This window comes from Myotis myotis, unplaced genomic scaffold, assembly GCF_014108235.1.
Source record: "Myotis myotis isolate mMyoMyo1 unplaced genomic scaffold, mMyoMyo1.p scaffold_m19_p_5, whole genome shotgun sequence".
Classification (NCBI taxonomy): Eukaryota; Metazoa; Chordata; class Mammalia; order Chiroptera; family Vespertilionidae; genus Myotis; species Myotis myotis.
Window position 1 is genome coordinate 12,170,925 of NW_023416357.1, and position 19,103 is coordinate 12,190,027.

Below are 19,103 nucleotides of genomic sequence, written 5' to 3' on the forward strand. Positions count from 1 at the left end.
TCCTCTGGTGATCTGATGGCCACATCCCTGCCCACAGCTGACCACTCCTGCATCTGGCACCTGCAAGGCCAGCTCCTCCTCCTCAGTCAGCTCTCAGTTTAAATGTCACCTCCTGGGAGAAGCCACCCCCCAGCAGCTACTACAGGAGCTTCCCTAGCTCTCACTACCACATCGCTGTATACACACCCACTGGCTAAACTTGTCATCATCTCTCTCACCTTTTCCTTAATAGTGGTCTCCTTATTGGCTGTCCCCATGAGGATGGAAGTTTCTAGGATAATATTTCACTCAGTAATGTCCTCTAAAAAATTCTGTCATCTTAAGTTATCCCAATTACACTTGCCCCAAGAAGGCTTCTTTTAAGTTAAAGAACAATAGTTAAGAAATAGGACACTGTTTCTCCAATTAAAATGATGACTAATATAGTAGAGAGAGAGAGAGAGAGAGAGAGAGAGAGAGAGAGAGAGAGAGAGAGAGAGAAATGAAGATTTCTCAAAGGAAGCACAGAGGATGAGGGAGGAAGATAAGGGAGAGCACTTACCTGTGGCCAAGTAGATGGTGTGGATGAGGGCATCCCTGCCCTGAACCAGGTCAACGGCTATGTGGGAAAAGCGGCTGTTGTCCTCCATGAAGGACGGCACTGCAGTCACGGGCTGCACCACCTCATGCATCAGGATGAACTTCTGAGCATCCTGCAGGTTCCTTTCTGTCAGGCTCACGTACATTCCCTGGTCCACCGTGCCACACTGCAAGGGACGACAGGCTATTGCTGGAGCCAGCCACCTGGAACCCAGTGATCCTGGCCACCTGGCTGAAGACTGACTCCGAAACTGAATAACTGAACTGTGCAAACATGCCCGCTTCTCCATTGTCCTCAAAGTCCCCACCCTAGTGTCACTCTCATTTTAGATTTGAATTTATATTTGAAGAGTCTCTCCACTTTATCATAAATGGATGAAAAGAAGTTAAAAAGAATAAACGAAGTGGAAGCCATTGCTAACTTTAATTTGAACAGCGTGTGCATAAGAATCCACATTGCCGGCTGAGTCATGTGGGAGCTGTCTGACTAAATGCACACTCTTATATCTGTCTGACAATCAGGTACACAAATTGAAAATGCAGCAATCAAATACAGCACACGGATTTATTAGTTTTCTTATTGGAGCAGTGGGTCCATAAGCAAGATACGGATTCCATGGAGATAGAATTAGGCCATTTTAATATCTTTCTCCTGGGCAACAGGAACACTGTGCTGGCTTCATTGCTTTGCACTCATCTTCCAAGCTTTTTGAAACAAGATGAGAAATAACATGGCAAATTTACAGAAAGAGAGGGAATAACGAGATTGTCTTTAAAAAGGGAAGGAGGGAGGGTGGTGGGGAGAGAGAAAAGTGTGAAAGAAGGGAAAGAAGAAGGAAGTAAGGAAAGATGTTTTCAGACAGAGAAAATATATAATGATGAATCTAGAATAGGCAGTTGTGTGTGTGTGGTGGGGGTTGGGGGGGAGGATCGGCCTAGAAATTGCTGAGAATTAAATTCAGAGCTGGGTTTTGCAGAGTCTGGCAGGTATTACGTAGGATGTTCTTTGGCAAGGAGGAGATGAAAAAGAGGAATAGAAAAGAAAGCAAAGCTTTCCTGGGACAGAGCACAGAATTAGAAAATTACCACCGACCTTTCTCATTCCTTTCATAAACTTTAAATCCTAGTTCCAATAAAGGCTGATCCTTGTCAGAACTTCATATAAGTCGGTTTGATAAAAATAAACTTCCCTGTCCATACCATCTGAAACTACCCTTTATAACGTGCCATTTCTAATACCTGGTTTAATAACAGGTAAGATGGAAATTGCTTTTTAAAAACCATATTTATGTCGCTCTTGATAAAAATGTCCTACATGCCATAAAACAATAGCTGATTGTAGAATTAGAGAATCTTGGAATGAAATAGATTTTGAGTCTGGTCCAATGCTTCATTTAAAGGCACATCCTTGCGGGGCACCTCACATGCCAGGCAACAGGACCACATGCGGTCAGGTGAAGGGCTCAGCTTGGCCACCACAGAGCCATGTGGTCTCAGGTGATACATTGCTTCCCAGCCTCTGCATCTGCCTATAAAGTTGCTTGAAAAACACTGTGCTCACTTTACAGGTTCTGTGAAACCGACTGAGATAACCAGTGTAGAGCATTTGTGAATTAATTGCAAGTGCTTGTAAATGCCAAGGCATGAGACGGTATGCCTGGCACAGTAACTGGTCAATGCATTTGTCTTGTAGCAGAACAGCAATTCTATGGTCCGTTGAGCTGCACTGGCCAGAGGGAAATGAATGAATAAATAAAGGAAGGAAGGAATCAATGGGTGAATACGCTAGCAGTTGATTTTCAGCCAGGGGGGACTGTGCTAGGAGATTTCACATAAACATCACATATAGTAGTAACACTTGAAGGACAGGGCCATTACCTGTTAACTAATGTGTTGCAAAATGAAAGACAGCTCTACCTGATGTGGCCAGAAGTCTATCCAGGGGAGTTCTAGTCCTGAGAGTGACTTTATGTTTGGTGTTTACTCTTCCTTAAATCAATGGCAGTACTTAATTAACCTGCCTGTTGGGTGAGGTTTTGCACATAGGTTTTGTTTTGTATGTACAGTGTTTTCTAAAGATTGTCATCATAAAAATCTGGACAATGAATTTGAGGAGCTCTCACTGCTCATGAGGAATCAGGAGATCTGGGAGACCTGGTGGTGTCTGGGCTAGCACTGTGTAGCAGGGTCACCAACCACCCCTTGTTGTTCCTCCCGGACCTCATATCTTACTTAAGTCATCGCCTTGTGATACTGTGATTTCTAATAAGAATAATACATTTGGTCTTCTTCCTGTCTCTGGCACAGAGCTCCTAAAACCCTAGGAATTTCCTAAGTGATGAGAGGGATAAAGGCATCTTTTGGTATGTTAATGAGGTGATTTTTGGATAGCATCTAAGGATGTGGGCTGGTTGCCAGAGGAAACAACCCTGTGATTTAGAGGGCTAGACTTTCAGTCCTCATCTGCTTGGCCACCAGGGCAGGTGTGCTGTGCATTTCAGCTCCATCATTTCTGATCGTGGCTAATGAAAACTGCCCAGAAGAGTCCAGTCTGTACGCCACAGCTGGGTACCACTGGGTCTGGATGTTTTCTGTAAGGAAGTGGGTCTGGATGACGGGACAGCGGCCTCACACAGGGCAGGGTTTCGCAGCACCACCTATAGTGGTTTCTAGTGCAATTGATAAATAAATAGTTGTTGCTTCTTCATCCTTTTCAATTGAGATTTCTGTATTAAATCTTGAAAGACTATGCACTGTTCTCCTAACCCATACTTCTTCCTGAACTTGAAACATCTTTCTGCTTCTCTAATTAATAGCTACTTCTAGTATGTAAGTACCACATAAAATTCCAAATGTTGGTAGGCAAACAAGAATAAAAACATAAATAAAAAAGCTAACCACTTCTCACCGTTGGTTATTACAAACATAAAGCCCTTTATACATGACTAGTGGAGGGGGACTTAGTTCAAAACCTATTCCACTTTATGTCAGTGTAGAGAATCTCAGAAATGTCAGTAAGAAAGCCTAAGCTAGCGTGGTTTCAAACAAGGTGAGCCTAAAGAGAACACCTGGAACATGTCTGTCCTAGGAGCTATAGTAAGAACCACCCTAATGCGTTAACTTTACTTTCCCACAAATCTTAAATGCCACCCAAAGAAGAAAAACTCGGCTGAGCGAGCTTCCTGCCTAAAGTGAGAGCCCAGTGTCCACAGTTTCATTTATTAAACTGCAGATGGGACCTACTGCCATCTCATAAATGTAAGCCCTTCAGTGTGCACTGGCTGTATAAAACCGCATGTCCGTGGCCTCAGGCAGGGAGCAGATATTCCTGGGCTACAAATATATCCAGATAAAGGAGCTAAAAGTTACCCCTTGCCTGGAGGCGGTAAGGCTTCCCAGAGTTTATTAAGTCTGTTCTTTGGGAAGACTTTTGCAATACTAGCATCAGGAATTAAAAGTATATTCTAAATATAGTGAGCATCTTTGTTAAACATTTCTAACCTTCAGGATTTTGCAATGGTCTCTATTAAAGGGAATGGTTTATTTCACCTTCTGGATTTTACAAAGGGCCTTCTTAAATAGTTACATTTCATCTGGACATGGGTGTGATTTACGTACAGAGACTCAACAAAGAAGCCAAGAGTCAGTGTTGAGTTAATAATTATATAAAGCATGTATGTCATCAGGAAAAGTGACTACTGCAGGTTTGGTTCCCCTTGTTAGCTCATCTGACCCAAAATAGGACTTTTTCTGTCCAGCACTGAACTTTCTCATTAGCAAGCCTAGGATAATAAATGTAAACCTGATCCCTCAATTACCTGATGTGTAAAGTGTGGATACAGATGCCCACCTTACAGAGTTGCTGAGAGGAGAAAATAAGACAAAGTTTATAAAGCATTTGCAACATGTGACACTGAGGAGGCACCCAATAAATGGTCCCTAAGAGTCATCTTCATCATGTAAATTATGCAGTAAGCAATGCACATTAATTGATATCATAAATATTTACTGTTAAAATATGTATGCCTGCATAGTTGTATCACTCTTTCCTCATTTTATTGATGAAAGTATGATATGAAAGATCCTAAGTATATTGTCTAAGTAAAGAAAACAATGGTGAAGAGGACGTATAACCACCCTTTTTATTCTCAATCCCATTCTTTTTTAAAAATGTAAAAAAAACCCCAACTTTTTCAAAGCAATTAAATTAGAATTGAACAATCTCCGCCGAATTTGAAGTAAGGTGTAAAACAATTGAACGTTTCCATACCTCCAGTTTTCTCAAAGGCAAAGGTTGTATGCGTGGGGATGATCAACCAACCAGAATTCGGAGGCCTGGATACGGGACTGATTAATTAGGATAACTAATGGTCCTTTAGTAGGCAAAGGTTTGGGCTTGGCATTGAAGGACCTGAGCTGGGACCCCAGCTCAGTCACTAACCCCAGTGTCCTTGGCAGGATTGTCACCCTGGAGATGTTGTTAAGGGTCAGAGTGTTTCTGCCAGCATGTAACATGATGCAGCGAGGCACTGAGCGCCTTCTCGAACTGGGTGGTACTAAACACACACCCATGGGAAGGAGGAGGATCCTATGACTATTTCTGTCAAAAGAGAAGCCCTCAAGGCAGTGATGGCGAACCTATGGCACGCGTGTTAGAGGTGACACGCGAACTCATTTTTTTGGTTGATTTTTCTTTGTTAAATGGCATTTAAATATATAAGATAATTTTTATCAAAAATATAAATCTTTGTTTTACTATGGTTTCAAATATCAAAAATTTCTATATGTGACACGGCACCAGAGTTAAGTTACGGTTTTTTAAAATGCTGACACGCCGAGCTCAAAAGGTTCACCGTCACTGCCTCAAGGGAAGCCTACTATTATGATCTAAATGTCTATGTCTCCCCCATATTCTTACGTTGAAGCCCTATCCTTGGAGTGCCTGTCATTGGAGATGGAGCCTCTAAGGAGGTAATTAAGGTTCATGAGGTCATAAGTGTGGGCCCTGATCCCATAGGTTCAGTGTCTCTCAAGGTGCACGGAGGAAAGGCCACAGGAGGACACAGTGAGAAGGTGGCCATCTACAGGCCAGGCAGACAGCTCTGCCCAGAAACAGAATTGGCCAGAACCTCGATCACAGACTTTCAGCCTCCAAACTTTGAGAAAAAACCTTCTTTTGGTCAAGCCACCTAGTCTGTGGTATTTTGTTTTGGCAGCCCAGCAAACTCATGTACCTGCTGGCCAACCAAACCAGAGTAAATCTGAATCTCTTTGGGTCTCAATCTCTGCACATTGGAGCTGCACTGAATGGCATGCAGAGCCTCTTACCAGTTGAACGCCCTGTAATTTTAAGATTTATGAATGAATGGCCTCCATCTGCTCTCCTTTCCCCGCAGCTGCCCCATGCCATCCCATTTACCAAAAAGGAAATCTCACCACATTCAGCAATGAGAGCTCCAATTCTGTTTGTGCATCTCCACGGCTGTGCCCTGGAACCCATTCATAGGAGCATCAATTATTAGGGATCAGAGCTTCGGGGCAGAGTCCACCATCATTAGCACTAATTAGGGCTTGGTCTCCCAACTGCTGCATTATGATGCCCTTTTCCAGTCCAGCCTGAGGCATCACAGTCCACAAAAGGCCCTTTTTGGTCTAGGCTCCTCATATTGACAAAAGGCTCAGTTGACAACAGGCTCAGTCCATTCACATGAGCCAAGCCCAGTGTGGGACTGTCCAGGAGGGGCCAGGGGAGCTCACAGATGCCTGTGCTCCACCAGGCGTTTAAATTGTCCCAGCCGTCTCTACAAGGTTTCGGCACACTTTTAAGGGTGATGATTGATTGAGTACCCCAATGCCCCCTGAAATTACCTGGAAGTTGGGGTTGGGGTTGGGATACGGCAGCCAGGCGGAGCGTGAGTTCTCCTGGTACTTGAAGGGCCCGTTAAAGGCCTGTGAGATGGCGCTCAGGTTGAAGACGCACACGGCCGACGCAGCGATGCTGTTCCTGGGACCGAGGAAGAGCAAGAAGAGGAAGGTCAGAAAGTCCCGCAGAAACCACTGTCTTCCAGAAGACGCTAGGTCACCGCCCAGGGGACATACCTTCTAGAGAATCTCAAGGTCCCAGCCTCTTACACACCCCCAGGATGAAGTGGGGGCCATAATGGTGCACTCTGTTATTTCTTTGTGGAAGATCAAACATTTCAGCATATAAACAGGGTTATTTAGCAGTTATGGCACTTGTAATCCTGCCGGGTAGGATTAATTCACTCAGCCACAACCGAGTGACAAGGATTTTGAAGAGCTCTATGTTATGCCTTTTAAATTCTGGAGGAAAAAGACTATATTCTCTGCCAGTGGAGGCGCCTCCCAGCATCTAGCATGGCCCCTTCCCCCTGGTTATCTGGTGACTTTAGCGGGCAGTGGGCCAAGCCAGTGCTTCTTTTTTTTTTTAACCCCCAAACATTTGTGTTTATTTGTAAACCTTGTAAAAAGAATCAACTAAAAGCATTTTGCAGAAAGTTCCTGATAGGCACCCTTCATGTATTTGTTAATAATTTAAAAAGGGCCAGAGAGAAAAAATTTGAGAATACACTGATATCTTGAAGCCATAACTTAGACTACAAGCTCTGCAGAGATGCATACCTGCTGGCCCTCAGAAATTCATGACCTTCTACTAGCAAGGAAACAACAAGATAGTTTTTGGCTAAATAGATCTGCATTTGAGCTCAGCTTTGGTTTTAAATTTTCTTGTTAAGAGTCTTAACCAATATAAGTCAACTTATCAATTATTTTTTCTGAATCAAAAGAAATTCCAGAGGAACTCCACAACAGAAATATCTGCCTTCCTTCCATTTGGTTTGTTTGACATACACAGACTAGTTACCAGACACCATTTGAGAGCCTTTACCAATTCTAATTCACTTAGTTGTCCTAAGATAAGGGACAGTTACTAACAAGAAAAACTGGGCAGTTAGGCTGACACACCTGCCCAAAGGCACCCAGCTACTGAATGAGGGTAATATCAAGGCTGAGACGTAAAGAGGGAGGAAAAGTGGGATGCACTGTGGGGTTATAGATGATATATTGGAAAGTTGTTCCCAAGACCCAGTGAGAATAAATATTCGATAGATAAAGGAAAGATCTAGAAATTCTGCCTCTGCTAGTATAGAAGCTATATATCGGCTGATTTCCAACATGATGGGTGTTTATAACACAAAACAAATAATAGTCTGAAACTTATTTTTGTGAGTACCTATATTGATCACTTACCATCTTGGAATGGCCTAGGCATAGTACATATCTAACTTTTTAAATTGTTCATTTGAGCCCAGAGCTAGGGGGATGAACAGCTAACGAAGCCAAGTTCCCATTGTGTATAAAATTGATGTCAATGGAACAACAGAACATTCATCTTGTGCAGCCTACACTATTTCTTTAAAAAGGTTTTGGAAAGCAAATCAACTTCAGAAACTATAAATTGATTTTTTAAAAGAAACTTATCACGGAGGAAAATAACCTCTGGGGTTGAAAGCCAGATTTACAATAAAGATGTTCATGGCAGGGTGGTGTTGAGTAGGGAGTCATTCATTGTAGTCTTATTTTTCTCACTTCATGTCAGAATGAAGTTGCTTCATGGAGTCAATGCTTTTATCAAGTGGATGCTAACACTTCAGCTCAGCAGTGGAAAGATCAGGAGGGAAAGATCAACAGAAAAGTAAAATGCAGATTCATGGGCAGAAGAGATGAAAAAGTAAAAAGACTTAGAGGCCCAAGAGATGTCATAGGGGGATGGACTATTCCAGATTACTGAGAACTGAGAGGTTTTCCGGGATGCAGGGCTCTCCCCAACTCCAAAATCAGGACAATTCCAGACAAACCCAGATGGCTGGTCATCCCACCCCATTTATCAGCACTTTCAACCCGTCCTGATTCAGAACCTTTATGTTGGCTATAAATATTGGGATATTGTACAAACTGTTAGGTTAACAGTTTAAAATTTCAAAGGTGATCCAAACAGAATCCAGGCTGTGGAATCCTCCTGCTCACTGCCAACAGTGAGAAGGATGGAGGCCAGTGGCAGTGTGATCTGTGATGCCTGGGCTTGGGTGTGAACTTGTTGAGTCTTATCACAGCACATCAGCTGAGAATGGGGTTGTGCTCCAGTCCACCAGATTAGGGTGAATTGAAAGATCAGAAACTTCATACACTTCATCTAGTCCAAACAGTGTCAGTTCTGAAGCTAAGAGTATCTCCCCACAAAAGAAAAAGAAATGCTATTTTTTCAAAAGTATTTTTAAAAGCATAACCATCATTTTAGAAATGCCTAGGATAGCCATCTTCTAGAACAGTGGCTTCAAATCAACTCTGGGAAAGTAAGAATGTGCATTTCCTACATGAGCCGCGGTTTAGTCAAGAGTTACATTATCTCAACGACCAGACTTTCCAGACAACAGTGCTTTCATTATGACAAATACATAACATGCAAACAGAAAAACATACACACACATCTAATACATACCAGCACTTCCTAAAGTACTAAGAACACACTGGCAAGTCGGAAAGGAGAAATTTAGAGCAGAACAATTGGATGCTACTATTACAATAAGGATAGAGCAAAACCTTTGGATTAGCTGTATTTCCCTAATACCAGTCTCAGAAGTCACAGATCTTAGCACAACATTTAATTCATACTAACAAAAAAATGTTTGGCTGTTATCCCAGTAAAATAAGAAAGATTTCTTTTTAAAGCAATGTTTTAACCACAAAGGTCAAAGAACAATAGACTCGTTCAGAATGAGTAGAAGAGCAGGGAAAGCAATTATTTCCAGTTACGTACACATTAGTGGTAAAGATGCCGTAGATCAAATCCAGCTCAGGCAGGAAGAAGGTGCCCTGCAGCTCATTGTAGTAGAAGGGCACCTCCCCGGGGCGGGAGCAGTTCAGGCGGGCCTTCATGAAGGTGGTCCAGGTGTCCTCCAGCAGGAACCGCCCCCCAACATCATTCTTGCAGACCCGGGCAGCTCTGGAGAACACGGTCTTCCCACAGTCATGCTCCACAGCGTTTTCTCGGAAAAAGAAGTAGGTGAAATTCCCGATGGCATAAGATGACACGAAGTTTGGTTCTGGAAATAATGGGAAAAAAGAAAAGTCTCAACATCAATACACTATTTCTTTAGGTCTTGCCTGCTCATTATTTCTTCCCAGGAGGCTTGGTTTTGTGTAAACATCTTATAGGATGAATGGGGGGCCCTATGAGCATCTTACTGCTCTGTGCTTCTGGGTGGAACTCTGTACACAGGTTCTACATGATAAGAAATGACCATTAATAATTCCACAGGTGAGCTTCCTGAATTAATGCAGGGTCAAACGAACATGACAGTAATACCGAATGGGCAGTATACTTTAAAGAAATAACCTACCTATTCCTGTATTTGTAGATAATACAAAAGTATATAATCTTACATAATCTTCAGAAAGAGAGAGGAAATAAGGTTAAAAAGATGAAATGTGATTCAGAATACAGGGTGAGGCAAAAGTAGGTTTACAGTTGTGAATACATGAAACACAGAGCTTATTCCTGTATTATTATTTATTATTTTATTACTTTCCATACAAACAACTGTAAACCAAAATTTGCCCCACCCTGTATAGATGGCTAATATCATTTTTGTATAATAAGACAATGAAATTCTTGAATTTTACTAAAATACACACGTGTGCCAGACATAATTTGTATGCTTTTAATAAGGACTTTAAAAATGTTTTTCACTTTTGAAAACCGAAGCAATAACTGAGACTGTAAGGTTATGTCCTGAATTAGCTTTAGCAATTCCCATCACTATGGTAACCACACAACTGTGAGGATTAACCCTTGTTTTCTTTTTCTGAATTGCTGGTGCATCCATTTAGAGAAATGCAGTGCACTGAGACAGAGTCACTGGCCACACCTTTTTGGTCTCATAATTAGCTTAAAAATAGGGATTTTGAAATGACAGAAGTATGACAAAACCTTTAGGAATTATATAGAGTATCCACTAAGTTTTTACATACAACATTGAAAGTGCGTCTTCATAGCTCCGTGTTTAAGCCTATCAATAATACAGATGATACCCTCTCAGACACAGAAATGCCCCAATAATCATCTTAAAAACCTCCAATAAACAGGTTTGATTCTTATTTTCCCACTTGCTAAGAATTTTTCATTCAATCATCAAGTGTTTGAATTTTATGATGCAATTAAAATAATCTATATATCTAAAAGCCTAATATGCAAATTGTCCCGGCGGGAGTTCAACTGGGAGACTAGTAGTTTGATCATTCGCTATGACATGCACTGACCACCAGGGGGTGGCACAGAATGAAGGAAGGCCCCGGCCGGCAGCCGGCAGCCAGGGAAGGGAGGCCCCAGCCAGCAGCTGGAAGGCCCCGATTGGCCCTGATCAACCCTGATCCCCGACCAGGTCTAGGGACCCTAGCCATGCATGAATTTTGTGCACCGGGCCTCTAGTATAGCAGTAACTTCTGGTGTTCAAAATTAATGGAAAGTTACAGACCACTACTATCCACAAGAACACATTTCAGGGACAATTAGTTTTGGGGGGAAATTCAATTGGCCTTGGACTTTGTCAGATTGCACCAATAGGTATGTTATTGGCAGGACAACTACAAATATGGACCCAATAATGGTCAGAGTAAGACACACAACAGGCTCACCTCAGATCTGAAATGTAGGCACTGATTCAGAGGCTATCGTGAAGGTGGCACTGAGCACTCCACTATGCTCTCCAGAAGGACTGTAGCTAGTTTTCAATCAAGGCATACATTCTCTGTCCTCACAAAGTATTTAAATTTAATTAAATTTTACATTCTAAAAGTGCAGCAAATAATCTAAATTGCATATGTAATGTGCTTTTCTCTTCAGTCCATTATGTTTTTCTTAAGTCACTTAAGAATAGCAAGTAATACAAAGAGAAATCTATAAGAAATGATTTTAACTTATATAGGGTGTCCCAAAAGTCACGCAAAGAGTAATTTGATAGAAAACACGGGTTTATAATTAAAAATTGTAAATTTTTTATTGATTCATAAAGTATACAGTATAGGGTTATGTATGGAATAGCACATCGGGTAAATGGCCTCCACAGCTTTGCTGGCACATGCACAAAGCTGTGGTCTTCATCAGTCTTCATTGTCCCTGCTCCTGGGCCATAATTGGTACTTGGTAATGCTTATCAAATTGAAGGGATTGAAATCAAAGGGCAACAGATATTAGAATCTGATTCAATAAACCAAGTAAAATTAGGCTTTTATTTTTTGTTGTTGATGTTGTTAATGCTCACGCAAAATTCAAATCTTGCATCAATTTTGGGACATCCTATATACTGCCAAACATACTATTAGATAACTGTTGCTTTAAACCTGGATATTTAAAATATATATATTTACTGTTACAACATGCCTTTATGTCCTGGAGAGAGGCTCACAAAACAGGAGGCTGTATACCTCTGACTGGTGTTTGTTGGCACATAAAGCAAAATGTTGGGGGAAATTTTGAAACCATGTTCACTATGAGTTTCCAAAACAGAAGTACCTCTGAAGCAGATCCCCAAAGCTAAGATACAGAACAAGTACAAATTATATTTGTCTCATAAAGGAAATAATAGGCTAAATCATTTCAGAAGAGTTCCTGCACTCAGGCTCCTATAACCAGGCTACAATTTGATCATTGCACGAAACACAAACAAAAAGCCATCATCATCTTCAATAACAACAACAAACCTTATCTAAAAAAGAGAAAGCAAAGAAAGATGGTCCAAGACTAGATATGTCTAGCTCAGAATGACAGTAACCAGTACATGTGGATATGGCATGAAGCAGAGACCACAAGCTATATCATACACTCTCCCAACCACTGTCTTCTGCTACTAACCTGGGGACAAGTAGCATGAAAACTACACAGTAAATATCTCTGGTATGTAGGAAAGTGAAAAGCTACAAAGATAAAGGGATTGGTCATGGTATCTTCCAGCTCAAGGTCAGGTCTATGATTTAACAATATTTGTGGTGTGTCACTGCTGCCCTGCCAGGCTCTGAGCTCAGAGCTCCCATTCATATGCTCATTAAACTCACAGGAATCATAGAGGTAAATTCTGGACCATTCTCCCTGTTTCATAGATGAAGACACTAAAGCCCAGAGGTTTAATAATCTGTCCAAGTTCATACAAATAGCAATGGGGGGCAGGGCAGAGGTGATGTCCTGAATCCAGAGAGTCTGACCTCATGCCTATACACTTATCTTTACCCTATACTCAAAAACATAAAGGGCTGCACAAGAACAATTCATTATGTTAACAATATTCACGAAGAGGATTTGGAATGCTAAACAATGCTTTAGAAACCCAAGTGCGGAGCAGGCTGACACAGGGTTAAGAAGAAGAGGGTTTCACAACCAACTAGATGGGATAAATGTCCAGATGAAACCTGACTCAGCAGCTAATAGAAACATGGGGAACAACACAGAAAGAAGAAAAAGTGGGAAGAAGACACCAACAATCCAAGCAAGGGCTTATAAACAAGAATCTCATTGGGAAGTGATCGCCCCAACCCCAGAGATGGCTTTCCACATGGCGCCTACCGTAGCCCCAGGGTGCCCAGGGGTGACTGTCAGGGAGTCCATGTCATGCTCCATGTCCACTTCACTATACCATCCCAGTCAGGATTCTCATGTCAGGAGGATACAGTCATGTGAAGCAGACTGGCCCACAGCTTCCTCTTTCCACAGAGAATCCCTCATCTCTCTCCGAACTACCCTGAACCAATTTTACAAGGTGACAAAGCACATTTTACATAGACATGCTCAAACACAATCTCCTGCTGAGAAAACAGGGGAGAGAGTGTGTTTGGTGTGCAGTGTATGCTTAGTTCACCGCACAGGTCATTTTAGGGGCTGAACTACATGTGGACACACACCCTGCCATCCTGCAGTGGTCCTTCTGGATGCTGGCAGCTCGCTGACTGAGTGACCTGCTGCAAAGTCAGGCAGCTCCATGTCTTGGAAAGCAGAATCTTTTGAAACTCAGCCCACATCCTATTGCTTTTCCAAAGACAGCAAAAAAGCAGGAATAATTGTTCAACAGGCAGCCAAGTGTCTCTTGCAGTTACAGATATAAATCTGGAGGTAGGGGATGTTTGTGTCTCATCAGGCAGGATAATAAGATGCACATTGTTTCTCTTGCATTATTCAAGCTCTGTCTCTGGTTAAAATGCAATTCACCACCAACCAGTATCTGTCACTCCTGAGTGAACTAAACAAGTCATAAATCAGGCACTGAGCGATTATCTACAAGGAATGTCACTGCATGAATGACAGATCAGAGGGGTCCTTTATTCATTATTGTTATTATTAGAACTACAAAGGAATAAGAGGTGTGCTGCTAATTCAAAATAAAAACAAACATGAGTATATGCCAGCTTATTATAAATATATGCACAAAGCTGTTTAATCTGATGTTTGTAAAACATGTCGAGTGATGGTTACAGTATTATGCTAAATATATCATGTTATCATATGAATCATGTTTCATGATACAAGAACTTTGATTTCACACCTTTACTTACATAAGAGTAACCAAGTAGAAATGAATACTGACAGAAGAGCCACTATATAAGTGAACGTGGGAAAAACCAAAGCATCAACATTGTTGAGAAGATTTTGACCACGTAAAACCAGCAGATGCTGAATATCCAAGTGCACCCTTTTATTCTATACTAGAGGCCCAATGCATGAAAATTCATGCACTTGGGGGATGAGGGTCCCTCAGCCCAGCCTGTGCCCTTTTGCAGTCTGGGAACCCTCAGGGGATGTCTGACTGATGGCTTAGGCCTAAAATGGAAGTCAGACATCCCTCTGGCAGCCTCCGGGGAGCGGGCCTAAGCCTTTAGTCCAGCGGTTCTCAACCTATGTGTCGCGACCCCTTTGGCAGTAGAACGACCCTTTCACAGGGGTCGCCTAAGACCATCCTGCATATCAGATATTTACATTATGATTCATAACAGTAGCAACATTACAGTTATGAAGTAGCAACGAAAATAATTTTATGGTTGGGTCACAACATGAGGAACTGTATTTAAAGGGCCAGAAGGTTGAGAACCACTGCTTTAGTCGGACATCCTTAGCGCTGCTGTGGAGGCGGGAAAGGCTCCTGCCACCGCCACTCTGCTGACCAGCCATGAGCCGGCTTCTGGCTGAGCAGTGCTCCCCCTGTGGAAGCACACTGAACACCAAGGGGAAGCTCCTGCATTGAGCGTCTTCCCCCTGGTGGTCAGTGTGTGTCATAGCAACTGGTGGTTTCACCATTAGGGTCAATTTGCATATTACCCTTTTATTATATAGGACTAGTAGCCCTGCTCACGAATCCGTGCGCCAGTAGGTTGCTGCCGCCCTCCTGTAGCTCTCTGCCTGCTTCCCCGCCCTCCTGTAGCTCCCCCTCCCCCTCCCTCTCCCTGTCTCATAGCTTGCTGCCCTGCCCCCTCCTGTAGCTCTCAGCAGCCTGCTTGAACCTCACTGGCCCATCTTCCCACTGATCCGTGATCTGGTTGTGACGTACTTGGTCGTATGTCTCGTGTAATGGCTAATTAGCATATTCCTCTCTTATTGTATAGGATTCTTTCCGTTCCAATGCCCACAGCATCAGCCTGGGGGTGCACCAGGTCCAATGGTTCAATGGCAGGCCTGCCCAGGTCACTGGTAGACTCTTGATAGAGACCTATTTGTCTACATTGATGAGAATGGATATTAAAGACAAAAAGGAATTCCAGTTTTCCAACTCTACAGAAATCTTACTGGAATCAAAATCTATTGTAAATTCTTTTGCAAACAAAGGCCATCTTGTGATATGCTTTCCAAAGGCAGGTTGGTCAATGCCTGGCATGCGGCCTGTGCAGGTTGTGGCTCCACCCACCCCAGCCTGAAACCCCGGGCTGGACCACTGACATCCAGAATGCTCCTTCACACTGTATAATGATCCAGGGCATAGAAGATCTAATTTGCTATAGGGATTAAAAAGATGACTAGTAAAATTCTAATGAATGGTGGCTATAATTATTATTTCATGGTTTACTCTCAATTCCCCTTTTAACAATTTTTATTTAGTAGAACTTCCCATAATAATAAACATGCATATACAAAACTTAAAGGTGATCAGAAATTAAGGAACATAAATACAGCCACACATGCTGAGTTTTTAAAATAGCAAGCTATGTCACCAAAAGAAACAGAGTTAATGGAAACTATCTCTACACGTGACTCACAGTTAGCCAGTGACTTTCTGTTCTCTAATGTTTTGGTGTCAATTACTATCAAATCATTCCATCTATATATGTCTAAAGTTCAGACCCTGTCCTATTGTGCACCTTGCGTCCCTTGTCACAGCTACATGAAAATGTACTGCAGAGGCTAACAAAGTAAACCTAATTTCATCTAGGTATCTATGATGAGGGGATAATTAAACTAAAATTCAATTACATGAATTACAATGTGTTAATGTGGTTTAAAAGCCATTAATGTATTTAAGTTCTTTCCCTAATATTTCTAGTACTGGATAGATATAGAGACAAACATACGTGTGTGTGTGTGCATGTGTGTGTGTGTGTGTGTGTGTGTGTGTCTGTGAACAACATACAGACATAAAGCATAGAAGTGTATGAATATATGGCTCAATACTTCCACCTACTGGTTGTATGAACTTAGCCAAGTTATTTAACAGCATAAATTCCTAGTTTCCTCCTTTTGAGGATGGTGGAAACAATGGACAACATGCAGTAGCACTGAGAGAATTAAAGGTAACACATGCAAAGTGCCTGGCACTTGATTGCTATTCATCAAAATATAGAATATATATTTATTTAAATATATAAAATAATTTATAAATAACTATATAAATTATTTATATATGTGTGTGTGTATATATATATATATATATATATATATATATATATATGTATATATGAACATAAACAGACATTGGTGAACACATCACCAGTATTTACTATACTAGAGGCCTGGTGCACAAATTCCTGCATAGGTGGGATTGGGGGGGGAGGGGATGCGGGAGGTTGGCCAGCGACCCTGCACCTAATCAGGGTTGGGGGGGCTGATAGGGCCAGGCCGGCCAGGGGGAGGGGCCACGGGCAGTTGGCCGGCTGGCCCCATCCCCAATCGGGGTGGGGAGGCCCATCAGGGCCTCCAACGGGCCAGTTGGCCACCACAATGCGCATCATAGCAACTGGTCATTCCGATCGTTCTGGTCACTTGGCTTTTATTTATATAGATGCCAAATGAGGGTCAGTGTTCCATTCAGCAGATCTGGAGCCAAACAGGTGAAGGGGCTGTGCTATGGACAGAGACTTGATGCCAAACAGAATGTTCCCATGTCACCAGGAGCTCACTGACCACCCACTCTGCGGACGGTCCGAGGCACTGGGTATTCTATGATAAAGTGACAGACATGGCCAGTGCCCTCAAGGACAATGTGAGCCGACAAATAAGACACAGACCAACAAGAAATTATGATGATGAGGAGGATAACAAGGGCCAAGGGAGAAAGGTGAACTTGAGAATCAGAAAGGCGGGAATTGGGGAAAGGACAGATATGAGATTGGGAAGGGGCCACCATGCCAAAGAACTTGAGAAAGAGCAACCTGAGAGAAGACCCAAAGGGTAGCCAGGCATGGATCAAAGCCAGTCCCGGAACAGAAGAAATCAATGGGATGGGAGTTAGGGGGCCAGCCCAGTCACACATAGCGAGGAGCTTGAATTTCCACTGCCACAGGAGAGATAAAGAAGAGATTTAGAGAAAATTGTATGATCCAAAAACCTGTGTGTGTGGTGGTGGTGATGCTGGTGGGCAGGTAAAGGGGGGAGGGGTCACCCCAAGCATGTCCTTTATGGTCATTGACACAGCAAAGTGAGCCTTGGATCCCAAATCCTTCTCTCTCTGGACCCCTGGCAGAAGGACTAGAAACATGGTTCCAGGAAATCTGATTCCTTCCCTTTTCAAGGGGAATAGCCCTGTTGAAATGAGTGATTTACATGGATTTGCTGATTTGAGTAGGAGTGACTGGACCACCCAGACTTGCTGTCTCCCTAAATGAGAACTGCACCTCTGTATAAGCATAGCGCGCATCCTAGGAGCCCAAAGCTCTCACCCAGAATTCTCCTTCTCTTTATGTCTGTAGGAGTTCATTAACTGGCTCTTTGTCTAAATGTTCTAGCTCAAAGGAACACAGATACCCTTGTCCATTCTGCTCTCTCACCCCAGTGCAAGCACAAAGCACCGGCAGCCCTTCCATTCTCCTGTAAGATTCTACTATATCACACTTTTCCCGGCTCAATTAGTTATAAGTGATTTCACAACCACTTCTGAACATTTTGCAAACATTAAAAAGTTTCTAATTACCATGTTCATTTTTTCCTGATTATATTTTTAATACATGGGTTCATTTCTTTAAAGAACTAATAATTTAACCTGTAGAATCATAATTCAAATCTCAGGGAGTTTTTTCATTAGGAAATTAAAAATTTAAATTAACTTGAATTCAAATATTTTAGAAATGTTTAATGCCTATAAAGTATTTTTAGCGGAAGCCGGTTTGGCTCAGGGGATGGAGCGTCGGCCTGCGGACTGAAGGGTCCCAGGTTCGATTCCGGTCAAGGGCATGTACCTTGGTTGCGGGCACATCCCCAGTGGGAGATGTGCAGGAGGCAGCTGATCGACGTTTCTCTCTCATCGATGTTTCTAACTCTCTATTTCTCTCCCTTCCTCTCTGTGAAAAATCAATAAAATATATTTTAAAAAAAAATTTTTTAAAAGACTAAGAGGAAAAAAATTTATCTGAAAGAAGATACTGGGCTGCACCATTATACAGTTAGAATAAGTAAACTTGTATGTGGGCTTGATCTTTGTCTATTAGGGGATCTGGGCCACGCCAAGACAGAAGACAAAACACAGAAAATGAACTGCCCAATATGTGGCAGTGGATGAAAAATTGTGAGAGGTCACTGACGGAGAAAAAATAAAGTTTAACGGAATACTCTGGAGACAAATTTACTGAAACACATAGAACTGAATTATCTTATAAAAGGATGGCAGTAGGATTTATGGGCCAAATTGTAACACTTTTGAGAGGAAAGAGCAACATTAATATTCATGCCAGGATGCCAGGAGCCACCCAGGACTGTCACAAGGAAGCTGCAGTGAGAATGAAGCCATTTTCCTGAGTGGTTACAGAAGTACTAGTAAATTTCTACACAATATATCGTATTCTCTGTAATGGGGCATGTCGTCTTTGTGTGGATTTATTTTTTGGGGGTAGGATGCAAGTCTCCATAAGACTTAGTATATATGGTTGGTGCCTTTGGCCTCATAATATCTTGGTGGGGGACGGAAGTTCTCATTTATCCATTCTCTTTTGAAATGTGCAAACTGAAATTCCAAATGACTTACTGGCAAGTATAGAGCCTGCGT

At 42.2% G+C, this 19,103-nt stretch overlaps 1 protein-coding gene across 1 annotated transcript in view; it reads right to left on the minus strand.

Moving 5' to 3' along the window:
• SEMA5A (semaphorin 5A) overlaps nucleotides 1-19,103 on the minus strand; it is a 400,911-nt gene that overhangs the window by 89,107 nt on the left and 292,701 nt on the right. Inside the window, exons 9-11 of the mRNA XM_036309681.1 lie at nucleotides 9,416-9,701; nucleotides 6,448-6,583; nucleotides 542-746 (exon numbers count right to left, since the gene is read on the minus strand). Coding sequence (XP_036165574.1) covers nucleotides 542-746; nucleotides 6,448-6,583; nucleotides 9,416-9,701 — 627 coding nt within the window. The remainder of the gene's footprint in view (nucleotides 1-541; nucleotides 747-6,447; nucleotides 6,584-9,415; nucleotides 9,702-19,103) is intronic.